Source organism: Papilio polytes, unplaced genomic scaffold, assembly GCF_000836215.1.
Source record: "Papilio polytes unplaced genomic scaffold, Ppol_1.0 DF822845.1, whole genome shotgun sequence".
NCBI classification, from domain to species: domain Eukaryota; kingdom Metazoa; phylum Arthropoda; class Insecta; order Lepidoptera; family Papilionidae; genus Papilio; species Papilio polytes.
Window position 1 is genome coordinate 823591 of NW_013526359.1, and position 21166 is coordinate 844756.

The following is a 21166-nucleotide window of genomic DNA, read 5'->3' on the forward strand; positions in this document are numbered from 1 at the left end:
GGTTTTACTCGAAACGATAGACTTAAAATTGTTGTTAAGTCTTAATTAGGGAAAACCTATGTCCAGCAGTGGACAGAGAATGGATGATGATGATACTCACTTTAGAATTACAATAATAACATCAGTATTCAAAAGACGCATTGTTATATTCCGCACGATAATGATGTTACAATATTATGCTAACCGATGCAATAACCGGTCATAACCAACGTGTAACCGAAGCACGCTTTGCTACCATCGAATTGTGCCGAACGCCGCGGATTCGGGTCCTGCGGCATAATCAAACTACGCACACACTTCGGTGTACATACTCGTAATACTGTTAACAAAGACATGATGAAGGATATGGTAGGTACTTACCTACTTGGTGTCCGCCTCACCTGCAGGTGCTTGGTCACTGTCGGTGTCAATCGAGTCAAGTTGTGTCAAGTCTGTAGGCGCCAGCGAATCTGCCTGCAGATGCATCTGTATGCACTGATATTGTTCTAAACGCGAAACTGAAATTCAAAGCGACAACGTACTTATGTAAATAAAACTAAACCGAACCACAGAGGGATTCGAAACTACCCTCCTTTTCGAGCGAATAAAAATGCGCCCGAGTACCCGAAATAACCTAGGCCGCGAAATGTAAGCTATATATTAAACTAGTTGTTGCTCGCGACGTCGTCCACGTAAACTAAAAAATAATAAAAAAACATACGCTATTCAGTAACGTACCTTTTTACTGGTGAAAGAATTTTTGAAAACAACCCCAAAAGTTTTTAAATTATTTTAATACATACAAAAATCCAGAAATACTGATCTTTCTTTATAATATTGGTACAGATAACTTTATAATCTGTATCGAACAAGTATTTTGAAGGCTCTTCATGTGTTGCTATTAATCAAATAGAACGTAGTTCATTTTTGAGTTTTCCACGACATGTTTTCTAAAAAGCAAATCGAGATTTACATACGAAACTAATTTGTATCGTACATGTCGTTTTAAAATGTATCTTAGTACATTTTCATTTCATGAAAGCAACTTTGCTTTGACATACGTCCTTAACATAGCTTTAATATAAGTTGAAACGAGTTGGTTTTTAAGTGAATTTTTAAGACATCTTTTAAATAAATTCTATTACTTTCTGCTTTTATAACGAGCTTAAAAATGTTAGAAATTGAATTTTATAATTATCAAAAGACGTAGAGAAATGCAACGTATTTCTTAAAAGAAAGATCGACTACGGATGGATAATATTTAAATTGGGTTATATTTCAACAAAATCACTAATATGTAAACCCTTTCATATTAATATGTACAGTACGACTCTGTGTAAATTTATTACGTCTAAAGTAGAAACGTTGGAATTAGATTAATAGACTTTACAGTTTTCCCGAATGTAAAACCAACAGCTAAAACTCATTAAACCCTAAGAATGACGTCACCGCAATGCTTTTAGAATAAAATAATTTATCTAGCATTCCCTTAAATATGCTAAAAAACTTTCGATTGCTAATTTACCTTTGAGGTTATGTTTTCACATTTTGAGGTTATAAATATACAGAAATTAGATTTTGTTATATTCATTTTATCAAGTTAAGGTAGAAAGCAATTTAGTTTCTAACTTATAATAAGAAATAAATGTAATATTACAGATGAATAAACAACTCTGACGAAGGGATAACTTTGAGTATGACTTAGTTAAAAGTTTTTCTTTGAATACGAGAGTTGCGCGTAATTTTTTTTAACGATTTTATTAACATTCCAACAGTTACACATAAAAAGGAAAAATAATTTATAAAGTTCTTTCAACTGATTTTTAATTCAATTCGAGTTGTAATTAAATTTACGGCAGCGTAAAAACTGACAACATTAATAACTAATGGTATGATAATTCAATAAAACAATCATTAATTTTATATTAGTTTAATTTAATTGTTTCCATTATAAAATCAGTCATCAAAGTACTTTTCGTTCATAACAGTCCTCATCCATGTGACGTAGCCTGCAGTGCGCGTGTAGATGCCATACTTGCCACGCTTGCCGCAACCATCACCAAAACTGGTGATACCCTGACAATATACGTAAACATCATTTACTAGAATGCTATACTGTACTGATACTATACTATGCTATACTGATATTACAAATCTCTTGTTAATTGGCAAGGTCCACAAGACTTAACTTTAATTAGTTATTAGCAACTTTCTCGCAAGAGCAATTTAAACAAAAATAAACACGATTAAAACTTCAATTCAGTCTAATAAGAGTTTAGTCTTATAAGAATAACTTTCGTATTAAGAGCTGTAACAGCTGTCGTTAATGGCTATAGTATAATAATAAAACTAATCTCAATGGTTACATGTGACGTGTAATATCTTAAGGGAAAATAATAAAAAAATCATTGTTATAATCATTCTACAAAAACAAGGCTCTAGATTGTTTGATCCCATTTTGTTGTAACTAAAATAATGGAAAGCTTACATTCATCAGTAGTGGTGGCAAGACAAAGTAATACTAATCGATCTTACCTGTAGGTAGTACCTCATGTTCCTATCCCTACAGAGAAGGGGGCCGCCGGAGTCTCCGGCGCAGGAGTCCCGGCGGCCACGGCCCGCGCACACCATATCGTCAGTGATCGCATACTGCCAGTACGAGCGACGGCACACACCTTGCTGTACTGTCGACACCTGGGAAAAGGTAGACACACCAAAATTATAAGAAAACAAAAGAAGTTATTACTGCCAGTATTAGGTTAGACATTGTTAGAGTTGTATATAAAAACGTTAGCTTTTTCGTAAAATCAAAAAAAGAGTTCTGAAACACAATGTCGTTCGCACACCTTCAATAACACACAACATTTGTGCGATTGTCTCTTTAGTTGCACAACTAAAAATTAAGTAGTGTATGCACCTCCTTATGAGCTCGTAGAAATCAAAGCGAGACTAAACAGTGATGCGAAAGTTTAGTCAAAGGTGTGCGCTCTAAATGGACTGAAGAGTTTACAGATGTAATAAATACTTTTTGCTTTGCTTAACGAATCATCGTACACATTAATAAGCAAGTATAATTTTAGATGTGTAGTAATTTTTTTTCCATTGTTGCGCTGACAATATTGCTTATATTAGAAAAAAGCAAATACTACACTCGGCAAATACAATAAAATTGCTCCGCAAATGACGAGGTCGCCATTATTAAATTGCCTCGATTCTGTTCGCATTTGTCGCACGACAGGAAATTGTTTTTTTCTTTTTAATCGTGAAACTTTTATGAGATTTTTTAATTAAACAATATAATGTAATTAGCAAGTTTCTAATAAAAAAAAGCTAATCCACTTATAAACATCTCTTGAATATAGAAAACACATTCCTTTGAAGTAATATTATTTAGAAAAAAAGCTTTACAGAAATTTATATTAGCAAATTAACTTGGCCAATACCCAAGAAATTAGATAAACTGTTCGACAACATTTTCCATTATTAAAAGTTATCTACTTATTAGTTACAAAATGTTATTTTTTCCTTACTATGACATCAAACATTTACTTCTTACAAACATTCACTGGACACACTCAGAACTTACTGACACACTTAGAGTGTTGTGATGGCCACTGACGGTCCCTCAGTGTCGTCGACTGCATCGTCATTCTGTCATGATAACTCACTTGTGCTTCGTGCAATATCCTAGTGCCGTGTGCGTCAGTGGCTCTCTTCTTGCCCCAGCCCAGTATGGTGCAGGTGGCATGCGGCGGCAGCTGGTGACCAGGCCGCGGCAAGCACGCGATGCCATGGCCTAGCTCGGGTCGTGCTGGGGCAGGTAACCTGTAAAGTAAATCAATATTCAAATTTATGCATCAAGAATAAATGCTGAAAGTATCAAACTAAATTGACTCGCCACAATAAATATAAAGTATCAACAACCGTAATCAAATTAGATCCTAAATTGTAAACGTCATTTCTATATAAATACATTTCTATTTAAGGATTACTAAAAAAATAATAACAGATTTATTCTAAACTAGGGTCGGCTATTATGAGACTTAAGAAGCCACTTAAAATATTACGTCAGAACAAATAAGACGCCCTTTAGTTGTCCTATAATTTTATTGTAAATTGCTTTTATCCGAGCCTACATTTCATTACACGAGCTTTCCATTCATAACATGAGCAAATAAAATCTTCGCTAAATATATTTGTGCTCAATGAGACAACATAAAAAGCGGGCTTGTTATAATTATCTTGATGTTTTGAATGAAATATATTCGTCTTTTTATTTCTAAGAAAACAAAAAGATTCTTTACTTTTTTATTATCTGTCGACTGTTGGAGACAAAAATAAATTCATAACACACAATTATTTAACAAATGAAACTATTATCGTACATGTTTTATTGGGTACTCTAGATGTATTGATATAAAGATAATTGGTTGTGTGCTTATCTTAGATAATATATAAAAGTAGGAATTGTAAAAGATTATTCAGCAAAAGTAAGTTTTTCTATGTGCCAGTAAAATATTAATCTTTATCTATACTATTATAATAAAGCGTAAACACACGCTACTCTGTGGCGTAAGATGTTATTAATCACAGCATATTTTCGAATAAATCTTTCTTTAATAAAAAGCCCTACACTTACGACACGCTTTAGGCTATATATTTTTAAGCTATAAAACTTAGGGGGTAAATAAATTGGAAAAAACCTTCATGTGGAAAAGGGGCTATTACCACCAGCTGCCAACATTAAGGAAGTAAGTCTAGTATGGTAACGGTAATTTGACATTTATAATAGAGAATTTGACAGATGTGAACAGTAAAATAAAGTTTTTTATAATTTTATGCGGATGAAGCCGCACAGAAACAGCTAGTATATGATATTTTTCTTGTTTATTGGGAGTATGGCCGTGGTAATTGTACTGCACTGTATGAAAATCTAACCTCAACATAGCAACATCATTGACGACAGTATCGGGGTCGTAGTTTGGGTGTACGACCGCGCCGACCACTCTCATCTCGAGCTCACTGCGGCCGCGAACAAATAGGTCGTGCTCGCCGAGTCGCACCAGCAGCCGCCGCCGAACGCAGTGCGCTGCTGTTACCACCCACCACAGAGACACGAGCGTACCTCCGCAGAATGCTTCCTGGAATTATACATCTACTAGCCTTTGTCCACAACTCCGTCCGCGACGAATTAAAAAATGAGCAAGTCGCCCATTTGGTGTTAACGACTATGTTCTACGTTTATACCAAATTTCATCCAGATCCGTTCAGCTGTTTAGGCTCCAAACTCTAATAAACATTCCCAACTACAATATTAGTATTACTAGTCCCTGCGGGGTCGCAGATGTCCATAGATATTGGTAATAACACTACTTTTTTTTGAGCTGACTTATTTTCCTATTTCGAACATTATTAAAATATTATCTCTCGAGGGAACAGATATTAAAATCCTTGCGAAGATAGCAAAGAGTACAATGAGTAAATACTGGCGCTTTGCCAGAAATTTCTTAGCAGAATAGCCAAGTTTTGAGTGGATTTTGTAGAAGGTATAACACTTTAGATATAAGACGACATTTATGCAGGAGCCTACATTATAAAGTGAAATTTTGCAACAATTTTGATCTTGCACATTTTAGACTTATATTTCTGAACTTTCGACCATATCTTTTAGAACATGAAATTTTCCTTCATGCTAAAACGAACAGGATTAATTGTTTAAATAAATTGAACCTCTAATAGCAGTGAAAAATGTTAAACTTTGTTGCAAAATCCTTAAGAAATAATTCATTTCTTACTTTATATCTATTAAGTACAGCGACCTGCCATGGCCACTTGCCAGGCGGCGCGGGTCGGCCGCCGATGATGCGAAGCATGTCTCGCATGCGTGTACGCGTGCGTGCGTGGCCGCGCGGTCGCCCGAGCTGTCCGCAAGGCGGCGCTTGCGTCGACGCCCGGGTGTCTTCCGGATGAATTGCCCTAGGTGGAGGCGCCATAGTTTCCGCTATTGTGTATTCTAAAATTGAACAATTTATTTATTAAAACTTAAGTATTCTAAAAACTACAAAACTGTTTGAAAGTAAAAATCTTTGAAAGTACAATTGACATCATGCAGTGTGGTCTATAATCTGTAATTGAAGCTAAAATGTTTGTCGAATGGTCCTTATTTGATTTAAACTGGACAATGTTATATTAATTTAGTTATGTGTTAATAACTTTGTTAGGCGTAATTGCAGATTAATATATTTTTCTACAAGTTTTTCGGTACTGGTAATGATTTTTTTTGTTATACTCTTGCGAGCATTACCATACATACAACATTAGTAGAGTTTATTAGATAGAATTAGTTAGCTAGATACCTATGCAATTCACCTGGGTCCTTTCGCCGCTGCATTCTCTTTCTGATCCACAGATGGCAGTAGCTACCCTCCAAGTAGCAGTACGCCGACTGCCTTATAATTCTGTTTCCGCATATCGCTCTATTCTGACATACTCTGCAAACGAAAGATAATATCGCTTTTGGACAACATACTTAATTTTTTTTTTATATAACATAAGGTGGCAAAGAAGCAAACGGGCACCTGTGTCCGCCGGTATGACGAAGTGACCGCTGCCCATCGATATCAGTAATTACAGATGCGTTGCCTACTTTTTATTTACAGAAGAGGAGACACAGATAAACAGGATATTTCCCCTCCCTGTCGGTTTCCTCCGCTGTCAAATCCACTTTTTCTTCCTATCCTTTCCTCTTAAGAAGAGGGTGGAAAGGAAAAAGGACTAAAACTACCTTGGAACGATTATCATGGCGATGTCCAGCTGATTCCGGAATAAGTTGCATTGTCAAAGTCAAAACATTACCTTTTTTGTGTGTGGAAGTGTGTGTCAAATAGAATATCTTATCTTAACAAATGAAAACCGTAAGTACCAAAACAATACATTTTACCTTCGTCTAACTGTAGTACATCTCTGTGAACAGACAGTCCATGTCCCCCACGGGGAGAAACCTCGAAACTGTCTTTGTATGTCTTCATTTTGACGCAATTGTGCCTGTAAAAAAATAACAAATTATTCTAAGTAAAATAAAGTAAGGTTCCTTTGATCACTAGGTAATGCTTTTGACGTTTTCTGCGTATAAAAACTTAGGATTTATTTAGTATCACGGTTATATTATATAAGTAACAAATATAAATATTCCCCACGGGAACCGTACATTTTTCCAAAAAGAAAAGCATATCCGACATTCTCAGTGTTTTATCTATGTTTTATATCAAATTCAGATTCTTATAATAATTTTAGAATTACCTACAAGATTCGACAAACATTAGTAAATTGTAAACGGGTATGTTGTAATAAAAATTACCTTAATAAAGTACGAGTAACAGTAAACTTTTAACAAACGTTAACGTATAATTGTCACATGAACGAAAGGCAATTTTTATTTGAATAATGAGGTTCGTAGAAATCACTTATAATATTTTTAAGATTGTACGAAATGATTCCTAGTATTTAATAGAAAGAATTTGGTAAAAATGAAATACTAATTATGTACATAAACATCTCGCTTAAAGCTTGTAAAAATTCAACGTAAACAAACTGTTGGAAAGAAAACATTTTTTTTCTTGAAGAGCAAAGATATTCCGATGGTAAAGCCATATTAAAGAAAAGGGTTCGCGGATGATTTATTATGATGTAAAAAATTCAGAACAGCGTCATGATGGAGCATATAAAATATTGTCTATGGCTTTTTCACAAACAAATTTTCTTTTTTAGATTAAAGATAAATTTAGATCTCAACTTCTAGTTACTAAGTGGTAGTATTGAGATTTTGTTGTTGCGTTTTACAAGAAAAAAAAAACAAATTTCTAATATTATAAATGCGAAAATATAGGTGGATGGATGTTTGTTACAGTTTACCGCCACGATGGCTAAACGAATCTCGATGAAATTGGGCATAGAAGTAGAGCAAAGTCTGGAAGGATGCTGACTTTCGCGTTTTCTTTTTTTAATTCCATGCGAACGGAGTCATGGGCAAAAGCTAGTAAATTATAAACACTGTTGAAATAAATTACCATTACAATCTGAACAGTTGGTTTCTTCGTAGTTGGTGTAAAGTCTGTCTCATTTTTTGTAGCAAAATAATGTTTCTGTCCCTCTCTTGAAGTACTGCATCTAGAGATAAACAAAGTTTGATGATTCAAGTACATTATCAAATACATTACTCGCATAGTATTTGTTTACAAACATCTACACCGCGTCGATGTAAACCGATCTATCTAAATTCAATTGAATATCACAAATTGCTCACGGAATATATTTTGAAGTAACTAGCTTACTTTACAACACATTTGGTTGTCGCAAATCTGCTAAAACAATAATTTGTTTAATATGCAAAAGCAAGATTGGCTTACGTCCCAATAGTGATAGTCCATAGGTCCATAGTCCATCTAACATGGTCTTAATCCTCGAAGTAGATAAGACTATTTGAGCAGTAAGAGTTATTTTATACAATAGCAGTACCGCACCTACTGCTCTGCTGTGAAACTAGGGTTACCTCGCAACTTCAACCCGCAGCGAATCGCCGCATACTCTCCGCCTTACACAATGACGCCGCCGCGTCCTGTGACCTCTCTGACATTCACTCCAGGATGACCATGACGAGTATGCTGCCAATTTCTTTGTACCTGAAACAATTGACGTTACAATTTAGATGTACTATTGTCCTTTATAGGCATTTTATTCCGGTTTCAAAATTGTATTACTAAGGAAACAATAATGCTTTTTTAGATTTAAATGCAACATTTACTAATGTTTTTTTTTTAATATAATTTTGTATCAACATTACTTACCTCTATCATGACTAAAGTCTTTGAATTTCAACTTTCCATTCAAATTTTCACTGATATCGTCCAAAATAACGTTTTTTGTCGATTGTTCGAAATCAATCTGAAATTTTAACAATGATACCTTACAATAGTTCAAATATAGTACACAATAGCTATTTCATAGTGGTCATTTTCCCTAACTGGGTCAAACCTTTACAATGCATTTAACATACAATCGGCCAATTCAGCTTTATTGATCAATAAAGAAATATTTTAATTTGGCCGTTTGCCAAACGGCTATTATATCCCCAAAATGCATCGTTTAATGCAAGTGCACAGACTTGAGTATTATGGGACTCCCTATAACGCCAAAGTTTAATAACTGTTGACTTATTTCAATTAACATTTAAACATATACAAAGAATAGACAATCTATGCATTTCAATATAACAGCATGAGAAAATTTATTGCGATAATAGTATTGATATGTTTAATTCTTCATTACTTTCTACAAAGACACTTTTCTATTACAATTAAAATTTCACAGTTAAAAACAAACCACAAGTGACTAAATATACTAATTTCTCGATACGATGCAACATCTACGGACATAACGAATTTGTGTAGGGGACAATGTCTGATAAAAAATATAGCATTCACACTAACTTTGTACAATCCATTTGTTTTTATTGCTAAGATAAGGCAGAGGAGTAACTGATATTGCCACATCTTCAACACTCCGGTGTAACATCCAATTGTCAAATTTCGGCATCTATGAGAAACACACAATTTAACACAGTGTACAATATGCCTAATGGGTTATATATATCCGAACGCGTGGTTATTGGTTTGAATCCTGCTGTTGGATGATTGTTGTAAGAGATAATCAGCTTACAGCATAATTAGAATGACTTTAAGACACATTTTTTTTATCAAGTTTAATTTTTCATTTAAACACTAATTTAATAGGTTATCGTGAATCTTTCAGCGTTACGATCAGAGCTACAATTTGAGTTATTATCTAAATAATTTAGAATAAATAACATCGTTTCGTAATAATAATTTAATATTAAATATCTGCCTCTATGCATTGTTCATATGATAAACCACAGCGACCTACTCCAACATGTATGAGACAGTCAAGAACAATACAATTAGTGTACTCTGACAGAATCTCACTTGGTTAACACCTCATACATTTAAGGTGACTTGCGAAACATTTTACGTAACCATTGCACCCTATTCCATTGTGATAAAATTCAAATTTGTAGTTACAGTAATTGTTATCCAGGTGACTGCGACTCCTTGTACGCAAAGGTCGTGATTGTTGACGAATTACCTTAAAAGCATGTTGTAATATATGGATATATAGGTCAAGTATACAGTATTTTACTTACCATAAGAGTCCTGTTAAATATAACAATGCTATGACGCCATTAAAGTTACAGATGATTGCTGTGGTTTACTTGATGGCTACCTGTGAACAAGAACAAATTAATTTATAACAAACACTTGTCAAGTCATTGTCTTTCAAAGTCTCTTTTCGAATATATTGAAATAATAATTGAGGATCTTACTATATAGTCCTTCTTCTTCTTTAAAGGTGCAGCACGTGTTAAAACATTCTTAACTCGGTAATATAATATATATTTAAATAAGGTGTTCGGTGGAGATTGTATGGGTTCGCCACATTCAGCGAGAAACATGTAGTTAGATTACGCGGCCTGAGTTAATGCGGGTAACCGAGCGGATTTTTATTTTATTGAACTAGCGGGTAGATATAAATCCTTGCCGGGCGCGGGACCAGAGCGTGTCAATTTTATTAGTGACCGGCGTCGCTTTGTTTTTCAGTTTCACGTTTGGAACAACAACGGTGCACTCGGGTGCATCTGCAGGCTGCATCGCTGGCGCCTATAAACTTGACTCGATTGACATTGACAGAGACCAGGCACCTGCAGGATGTAAGGTGGGCGTTGAGTTGGTAAGTACAACTAACATCCATATTCATACCCTTGTTTACAATATTTTGCCCTCCGGTGCCTGCTTAGTCTACGGGTAGATTGTGCTTTGGGACCAGAACCTATTTTGAACGTTTGTACGTCCCATGTTATAAAAGATTTAGTACATAATAACATGAAGGTTTTATTTTACAAATGAATGTAATATTATTTGTTTCTTATCTTCAATTATTTTTACCAAACAATGCCTAAAGTCGAATGTTCACTTGTCTGACTTTGTTAATATCAAATAACCAAGTGACAGTGTAATTATTAACCACGCTTGCGTTAACACAGAAATCACTGAGTTTAATCTTATTAAGATTTATAAGGAGCCCTTCACGAGAAAAGCGTTCGAAAAGGATAATCTATTTAAAACGATTCAAGCGCCGAATTACTTAACTAAATCCTATTTATTTATTCACACTACGTAGGTACGTGAAATACGAATCGTAATCGAATTAAGTAAATTCATTTAAGAAAGTAAGTTCTTTTTCCCTGTAATAATTACATTATACTGTTAAATATAAACCACACACTACAGTTTGATACTTATCGACTTAAATAAGTTTTGTGGATTTCAACGCAATAAAGTATTAAAACAGCAATAAAGTTTGTCGTATTTTTCATATAACTTATTGAGATTTTCATATTCATTTATTAAAATATTCTTGCTTTCAACAACACAAAGAAATTCTTACAATATTATGTTGTCGGTACAATTTATTAAAAGATCTTGTTACTGTACTCGTAGATACTACGTCACAAAAGCTCGCGAACTTGAAATCCACAGATCTACATAATATAAATCCCAAAGGCTTCGGAGTATCGAAATTTGTATCTAATCTATACATATATAATAAAATGGGAGTGTCTGTTTGTAATATCAAAAGAAAAAAACCCAGATTTCAGGAAGATGAAGATTTGCGTTACTGTTAAAGAAAATCGCATTTAAAATATTTTTTTCTGTCTGTCCGAAAGTCGCATTTGTTTCGGTTAATCTCCGAAACGACTGGGCTGATTTTGACGGGACTTTCACTGGAGAGTAGCTGACACGAATAGACGTATTATAGGCTACTTTTTTATTAATTCTGCGTTGTCAACATGTCGTAACGGGTGGTTCAAATTTGCGTTAACAATGTTTGCGGGCAACAGCTCGTCTATATTAATGTTATCAAGAGGAAAGATTTGTAATTTTGTATGTATCGAAATAACTCAGAAATTGGCCGATTTAAAAAATTCTTACACCGTTAGAAAGGTAATTTATCTGTCAGTAAGTTACCCTTTTTAATTTATTTATTTTTTCAATTTAACGTGGAAAAAGTCGCGAGAAAAAGCTAGTTTTCTAATAAAACACGCGGAGTATAAATGTCAAAGAATATCTAGGTGCGTACCTAACGTATACAAATATAAACAAGTTTTATTCCCTTTTTCATTTTACGTTATTGTTGACTACTTGTACTTGAGAGAAACTGTTCAGGCACCAGCTTTGGAAGCCTTTGACTAGACGCTTATACCTTAGCCTTTTATTTTTTGATGAAACAAAGTGACAGGTATACTTTTAGACATAAATGTAGACAAAGTCGTAATTATTTGTTAACAACAGATAAAAATTTATTCTGATTTTTAAAAACGTAATTGTTAAATGCTATTATAAGCGGTAGTTATTTCAGATATATTGATAGGAATAATTTTTTATTGCAGCGATCGTATCATTTATGAAGCAGAGTACAAAGTACAAAATATATGACTATACGAGTACTATACTTTTGCTTTAAATGCATAAGGACACGGGAGTAATTACACTCTTGGTTACAAGATTCCTAATTCATGAAAGGGACAGGGAACTGACAATACAGTTTCTAAAACGAGAACAACTAGGTACATCAGCCGTTACAGCCAACAGCAACCAAAAAACACAACAGTTATTTTTTGACAGTGGAAACCATCATGGTACATTCTTATATTTCTATCCTCAAGGTTAAGATTATCCTATTTATTTAAATTCAATTTTAGTTATAATTTGTTATCTGAAATTTTGTTTATTTCTCAAAAATAACCACAATAACTTCTCGACCAATGTTTACATTCATAGAAACAAGGGGCTGGTTTTCGTTAAGATTACGCTTCTGAATATCGAACGGACTGATGAAAGCCATGCTTTATAGCTGAAAACATGATTTATATCGCCGCTATGTTTAATGAAGAAACTCAATATAAAAAGTATAAATAAACAAAAAATAATGTCTAAAAATATTAACGTTTATCATGTGTTATGTCTAGTACATTTTACTACTTTTCATTGACATGATACAAGCATTATTATTGTTACAATTTGAATAAGTTTGCTTTATTTACATACTGGCTTTCGCCCGCGACTCCATCCGCGTGGAATAAAAAAAAATCATCGAAATCCATCCATTTAAACTTTCGCATTTATATTATTAGTATGATCAGTAACCGCGTGGTCGAAAAATAACAAAGCTTATTTATTTCGACAGAACTGTAAAATATGTGTGTCGTTTGATCCTATGGTAATTATGATCATTTTGTAAAATGAATTGGTGATAAACGAACGTACAAGTAAACGAAGTTTATAATATTATAGCAACTGTTAAAAATTAAAACTGTGATTAAAAACCATCATTATTCTAAAGAGTAGTCATGAAAAAAATATGTAAACGATATAAAAGATGTGGTTTGAAACATTCTCATTAAAACAATACATAGAAGCAAATCGTTCTCGGTAAACAAAAGCACCATAGACAAAAATTAAGATTAATCCTTGCCATTTTTATTTGCAGCCATTTATAAACAAAGATCCCAATACATATCAGTAAATCAGGACTATCGAAAATCTGTTAGAAGCTTACGTAGTGTTACCATACTTTTTTCAATTCTGGTACAATATCTTAAAGCACTGTTTAAATGTTAACAACTGTAATTATAGTATTTTCATTTAAAATAAAACTTTCCTTGAAAAATATGTCACAATTATTTTGTTTGCATTTTTTTTTTGGAATGTTGTTAAAACACATGCATGGATTTTATGAAGAGTTTCTCCTTTTGAGTGTTTTGGTTTTTAATACAGAGAATTCTTTAGAGCTTACACTTTCAAAAGAAAATGTGAGGAGATTTTAAGTTTTTTAATGAGACGTTTATGTTACCTTTTTTTCTTTTTTCTTTACTATTTACTGAATGAAATGTAATCGTAATAAAAAAACTAAAAAGAAACTAATAATTACTTTAAAATGTGACAACATGCTAGTGATCCTTTTATCTAATTTTATTATACGTACAAATAATTTAATGTAGCCTTGATATATTAAATTGATATAATATCTGAAGACTAATAACTTATTATCTCGATTGACACTTTATTGGCTCACTGACGACTGAAATGTAGAGAAAAATAACTTCTTTGAATTGACTCTATCAATTTTATTAACGATCTCCATTTTTAAGACATTTTGTTATCGTAGAATAAACATATTTATATAAAAGAAATCCAATAAATGTATGGCACTGAAAATCTATTTTAAGTACACGGAGACATTTAAATAAAAGTAACAAATATTACTCTAGCAGTCCCTAATATAAATTTTATGTAATAAGGCTTAGTTACTAATTGACCACTATACAACGTAACATCTAGTGTTATATGATTCTTCCATGGACATTCGCAACACCAGACGCAACATGTGTTGACGGCGTTTAAACTTTACATCGTGTCTTAAATCAAGCCATTTTGATCGAATTATCCCTATTTTTTAACTAAAATTATGTTGACCCTATTTATATGCGACATGTAATAAAACGAGTCTCGGACGGTTGGGTACAATCGTAAATTTACGCATCACCGCTCGTATACGGAATTTGTGGCCTTGTGTAGAACATATCTTCGTTCACTCACTCCACTCATCTATCTATAAATCAATTAACAACCACGATTACAATAATGTGCAAATTATGTGAAAAAAATAATTTATGACATGACAATTAACTAAACAGTCTGCGGTTCTTGACATCTCAAACGAAGATGAGCTCACCACAAATTATTGTAAATTAGCTGGCTTATTAAATAAAAAACGCCAATGTTGCAAAGATCGAGTTGTGTCCAATTTGCACCAAACGGCTGGTCGCCCGTCTCGGGCCACAATACTGGTGACGGATTATTGTGGGCCTTTTTTATTTCCACTGGTGCGACAGTGACTACTGCAAAATGTCTACCGAACCTAACCTTAAACTTTAAATATGCAATATGCGTTTTAATAAAGTAGCAAAGTGTTAAAGTATTGAGTCTTTTAATAACACATTTTAATATTTAAATTGCTGCAAGATTTTTAAAGTCACTTCCTAAAGTCTAGAAGATAAGTTTATTATTAAAAGTTTGTAGTTATTAATAACGTACGTTGTTTCTTTAGAGCCCATTCTTTAGACTTTAGCGTATAATAAAGCATAACGAAAGAAGTTTCTGTTGGATAGCTATTTTTAACCATAGAAACAAGTTTTATATTCCTAGAGAGTATACTATCAAAGCGCCGCGACTTTACACGTGTCTTTTAAGCCGAAAGTTTCATCAAATTCTTTCATTTCAGACTTTATCGCGAAAACCCTGAGCTGTAGTTTTTGTTAACATACATTAAACAGCCTTTAAAGTCTTCTTGTATGTTTAAAAATCGCATAAATTTTTAACACCGTTGAACTGAAATAATTCTTTAATCATGACGATTTGCAGCCTCAACTCGCCCAAGTGTCGCTTTACAAAGCTCTGTTATTTTTTACCCGCACGCTCTGCAAAATAACAAACAATATGGAATTTGTTATGAAAAACCGTTGAAAAGCTCTCGTCTTTTTTAATATAAGCCTTGCGAATAGCTGATATCAGTCATTTGCACCGCGTCTATAGAGTTTATTGACAATATCCTTTATATTTTTAGGCTGGAGTTATGAATGCAAAATGAAAGTCACGTCAAGACATTATCTTCAGGATTAATGTTTTTTAATCCACGAATGCTAAGAAAATATGTCGACCGATGAATGCCGGAAGGATTCTTATGTTGGAGACAAAGTAAAAGTTACCACAAAACTGTTTTTTTAAGTTTTGCGAAGAAAAGCAATCTAAGGTAAGAAAGTGCGTACTTACACATAGAATGATTTTTCTCTGGTGTAATGTTACACCCTAATAGGCATACATGCAGTACATATTTATGTTTCTTCTCAAAATTATCGTAACAGAAATAATAATACAAATATATTAAATCTCGGAAACTGTTTTGCAATACCTATTCATTTTATTATGTTTAAAACTTTTACAGCCCAGCTCAATATAATGTTTCACATTAAAAATTTCATAATCGACGAAACTGGAATTAGGCCAAGTCTTTACGAATACAAAGATATCATTAGGGGTATTGAATGTTTTTGGACCAGTCATTTAGTGTTTCAAGATTTTTTTGTAAACACATGAACATACTAGCGTTGGCCGTAGTCTCCGTCCTTAATTAAAAAAAATAAAAGTGAGTAGTCTATGTGTTCTCCCAAACTATTCTCGACACTTAGGTACGTTAAATTGTTTTGAACTCCGCTTACAAGTTTGGGCTACAAACTATAACAAACATCCAACCATCAAAACTTTCACATTTATAATATTAGTAAGAAATAAGATTAATGCGATAAAATAGAGATGAGTTTGTTTATCGCGCGAAATAATTGTTATAGTACTAGCTTTCGCCCGCGACTCCGTCCGCGTTAAATTAAAAAAAAAACTAAAGTGAGTAGCCTATGTGTTCTTCCAGACTGTCCTCTATGTCTATGCCAAATTTCCATCTAAACTTTCGCATTTATAATATTAGCAAGATTTCATTTTTTATTAAATCAAGTTGCCTTTTAGTATCAAACAACGAATTTACGCAAAGCTAGCATAGTAACTACCATTTGTGCAATAACCCAGCTCTTGCCTTCTACGATTATAAACGTCCATTTACGTAGGCGTATAAAGTTACGTCTACGCTACAAATGATTGTTGATTGTTCTAAATATGTAATTAGCCTAGCATTAAGAAAATCTAGACCGCATTAAACACCAATTCTCGTTTATTATCCAGTGTTAGCACTGCACTATCATACGTTTGGTATTTATGTTATCTCCGTAGTTCAATTTCTCAACAACCTCAGAAATTATTCATCTTTTTTCATCAAGCACGAAATGTCATCTCCTTAAATTACGACAGTTAACACGTGAACAATAAAGTGAGGTAGAGTAATAGACAATGCAGTACTGAAATTGTTTTAGCTGAATGATACATTTTGCAATAGCCGTACTGCATCTACTGCTCTGTTACTCCCCTTGTGTGAAAAGCAATACTGCGCTTTCATTTTCCATGAAATATTCTACAACGTGACTTGCACGAGCGAAAACTTTTCTTAATTCAAATAAGTTTCACGTTCCTTCAAATAAAGTTGTATTAGCCAAATGTAAAGTTTGCAATCGCGAAGATTAGACAAAATTTAAACTTTATATTCCCAGATTACTGCAACATCTGAAGTCGAGACAAGTTTAGTACATTTTATACTGATTTTCGGGTTGCTTTTATTATCGGCCGCTGTAATTTAGTTGCTCGGAAATATTAATTAAAATTGATAGGTATATCTTTAAAAGGTTTATGGTAATCCTGTGAGTTTTAAAAAAAATCGAAATAAGAAGCAGTTGTCTATGATGCGATAAGAATTAACATTATCATTTTTCCGATTACACGCGCTTTTTTTTTTAGCTACATCTATGAGTGTAAATTAATGTAATTAGGTCGTGAGAACAGTGACAGAACCGGCGCTAATCGTGCGGTCAACTATAAAAGAATGTGTATGAATTGAAAAACATTTTATTACGCATTCATGAGATTTTGTTATTTTAAATTAATGAATATCAAATAAGTTGACAGTATAGTACAGAATAATAATAGGACAAATAAGAAAAGAAACAAAAGAATTGGAGAAAGAAGGAGCTGGTGTCTCTATCTTGAACAAAACAGTCCTAGAGTCGTGGGAGATTTCCTGTCGAGTTTGCGAATTTATGCAACAGACGTCGCTTGTAATTTATTTATTATTCACAAATAACGGTATATGTACCCAGTTAGATGCCAGTAATGACGCTTGGTTTGAGTATACTATTGAAGTTTAGTTGAAATAAAACCGAAAATAATAATTATCACGATTTATTAAACTTTGGATAATAGTTAGTTAATTGTTACGACTTAATTTCCCGTAACTCTGCTTTAATGTTGGAAAATGTGGTTGAGTATTTTATTTTTTTATAAAATTGTTTTAATTTTGTAAGGTTTACACATTTTTTATTATATTTAAGTTATGTTTCGTTTATCGCAAGTCGAGTACTAGTTTATACTATAATAAGATATTTCAAATTTAACTTACTAAGTTACGACCAATTCGAAGCTATAATAACTTCTAAACTATTACCGCTTCTTAATTAAATCCGTTTTCGTAAACAATTTTGATTATACAAATATGAAAACTCGTTTTCGCTTGTCTAAAATATTAAAATATTTTTTATAACAAATTATTATACTCATCATCGTCATCATCATCATCACCAGTCTAAGGTTATTTACTGCAGAATGTATTTACATGTACAAATGTCAAAACCAAACAATAAAGACAAGCTTTTAGGTGAGTGAGTATATACGTGTACCTACAATAATGTTCGAACAATCAACCTTGATAATATCCCATTCATCACAAAATGTATTTGACTTATGTGAATTGACTGCTGAACCTTTTTACACCTTTCTACTTTCAAAGATATAATTTGAAACACTGTTTTGGTACACTGTAACAGTTGGCTACAATCCAAATTAACGAAGAGTAACGTTTCAAGTGCAAGGTGTCTATTATTTTTTGAGTTTTGCCCGTAGAGTTATTGATTAGGTAGTAAATCACAGTTTTTATATAAAATTAAGACCCGCTCGTACTTAAAAAACACTGGACCGAAAATTACTGCACGTTTGTTATTTTTATGAAAAAAAATACTTGAAATCCTATTGCTGGCGAGTTGTAAAAATACCTAAAATATGAACAATTTAATATGAAATTAAAATACCAATAAAACAATTATCAAAAAATAAGGTAAAACCCTGAATGAAATAGATTTAGAAAATAAATATAAAACCACATTTCATAGCAGTTTTGTCCTATTTATATTAGTTTAATAAAATTAACAAACTACTTCGAAACATAAAAAATAAATGCAGTGAAAGGGCGTCATAATCCCTTCCGGTTTTACAAGAAAGTGCATCAAAACAAGAATAGTTTCACCGCAACATTAAAGGAAAATCTTAAATACAAACATAAAAAAAACTTACCTTAAGTAAACGTCCGTGTTAGTTAAATTAATTGAATGAAATATCGATTGATTACTTCGTAAATTCAGAGAGGCAACATGTCTGCTTGTAGAGCGAAAATGAACTAGCTCGTTGAACCGTCGCAAGCGCACTACTAGCTTTCCGTTCATCCCAAATATTGTGTTCCACACAAAGTAGCGTAAGAAAAAACGCTAAATCACAATCATACGCATAGATATGATGTTAAATAAAAATTAAAACTAGGTTAATGCTAGCGTAAGTGTGTAGATAAATTATATTTTATCTATAGACAATAAAATAGAACGAATCTGCCACTATAAGTGCCCTTTCAACACAGATAAAGTAGCTATTTCATTATGATGGCAGTTTGAAACGTTTTATATTTTACTGAATAAATTATGTTTTAAGATATTATTTACGAATATTTACGGATAATTTACGAAGAACAAAACAAATCCTGTTAAAGTAAGAAATATAATTTAATCCAAACACCGTAAAAACCACCAACAAACTATCATTTTATTAACACATATTTCCTTCTTAAAGATCTGAACTTAAGAGTATTTTATAAACATTAATTCAAATTAATTTATTTTTTATATCTAGTTCATCCAGATGTAACCCAAAGTTACCTTTAAAATTGTATCAACACGGTAAATGATAAGGAGGAGTTCATTGACCGTTAGTAATTACATATTTACACAGCTTCGGTCCCGAGATACAAGACATACAAGGCGACTAGCGATAACTCGAAGACAATGTGTGGCCTCAGTTAGCGCCCAAATTATTTTTAACGTACCGTTAAACCAGTGATTACCAAAGTTGTCCAAATGAACCCCCTAGTTCTCGGAAGATACAAGACGATATACGATAGAGAGAAATAAAGATGAGGTAACAAAAGTTAAGGAAGAAATATAACCGCAATTAATATCTGTAAAATTTAAAAAAAGGTCTAAAATAAAGAAATAGTTTGAGAATATCTGCGTTAAACTTATACCGTGTGCGTGACGAATTATCAACGAACGATAGTAAATTTTAATTACGAATCTATTACTGTGCAATAATGAAAATAGAAATATCTATTTCCCTAACGAATCGCAAGCAATCGGCAATGAACGTGAACCGAGTTCAAGGTCCCGTCGGCTCGGGCTATAACGAATAATTGTTTATGTTCGTATTGAAACGATTTAGATGTTTCACCTATTACTTCACATTGATACGAAACATTTCACTAGTATTTATTTTATCTATCTACAAGTCCGAGTTTATTTATTTAATTTCATTGTATATAAAACAAGTTAAAATCTGTTAATGATATTTATTTCTTTTCTCAGCTGCTCATTAACGGTGAGAATAACGTGGGCGATAGATTAAGGTATAATTAAGCAATAAACATAGTTCTTTTGCTCATATATATCTACCAATCAAATAAAAGACCGGTTATCAATTATTGAGACACCAAATAAGGTATTTAATTAAAGTTTAATTTATTACAAAATAATGTATTAGTATGAACTCTGTTACAAGTTAATAGTTCATACTTCTAAAAACCTTATCCACGTTGAATAAAAATGACTGGGGATTTTATTTATTTTTAAATCGATATTTTAATAATTGAATTAAAAGCAACTCTTTTTTATTCTAATCAGCGTCAAATGGTCACTAAGGAAGATCCTTAGTGCAGAGATTTGAGTAAATTATTGGAATTTTCACGCTGTTATCAATCTGTTGAAAGTAAGGTATCATCAATAAATCTGCAGACTTCATTAAAAATTTAGGACTTAAAATGACGAGGAATATGTCATTTATTCACAATGCCTTTTTAAAAATTATACATAAAAATTAAACGCCTTTTAAAATTAAATAGCATCTATTCATAAAAGAACATTTGAGACTAAACTCTAAATTAAGCCCATCAGTATATCCTCATTTTATCAACAAAACAGAAGAATAACTACAGAATTTGGCAATTTTCACAATATTTATTTTAACGT

General features: G+C 32.7%; 1 protein-coding gene across 1 annotated transcript; it reads right to left on the bottom strand.

Moving 5' to 3' along the window:
• Positions 1 to 1928: 1928 nt before the first annotated feature.
• LOC106105405 (transmembrane protease serine 9) lies at positions 1929 to 19288 on the bottom strand. The gene is made up of 13 exons (XM_013285699.1): positions 19173 to 19288; positions 10196 to 10275; positions 9465 to 9570; positions 8823 to 8919; positions 8528 to 8657; positions 8046 to 8145; positions 6920 to 7023; positions 6349 to 6470; positions 5775 to 5992; positions 4918 to 5120; positions 3648 to 3804; positions 2515 to 2673; positions 1929 to 2055 (listed from the first exon to the last, which is right to left on the bottom strand). Exons 3-13 carry the CDS (start codon positions 9525 to 9527, stop codon positions 1936 to 1938), a joined length of 1473 nt encoding a protein of 490 aa, XP_013141153.1. The 5' UTR covers positions 9528 to 9570; positions 10196 to 10275; positions 19173 to 19288; the 3' UTR covers positions 1929 to 1935.
• Between the last annotated feature and the right edge of the window lie 1878 nt (positions 19289 to 21166).

Excerpts from the sequence above, each read along its gene's own strand:
- LOC106105405 (XM_013285699.1), bottom strand. The coding sequence starts at position 9,527 with ATGTGGCAATATCAGTTACTCCTCTGCCTTATCTTAGCAATAAAAACA. Across the intron at positions 8,920-9,464 it reads AAACAAATGGATTGTACAAA|ATTGATTTCGAACAATCGAC; the intron begins GTTAGTGTGAAT and ends TTAAAATTTCAG. Across the intron at positions 8,146-8,527 it reads CTGCGGGTTGAAGTTGCGAG|ATGCAGTACTTCAAGAGAGG; the intron begins GTAACCCTAGTT and ends GTTTATCTCTAG.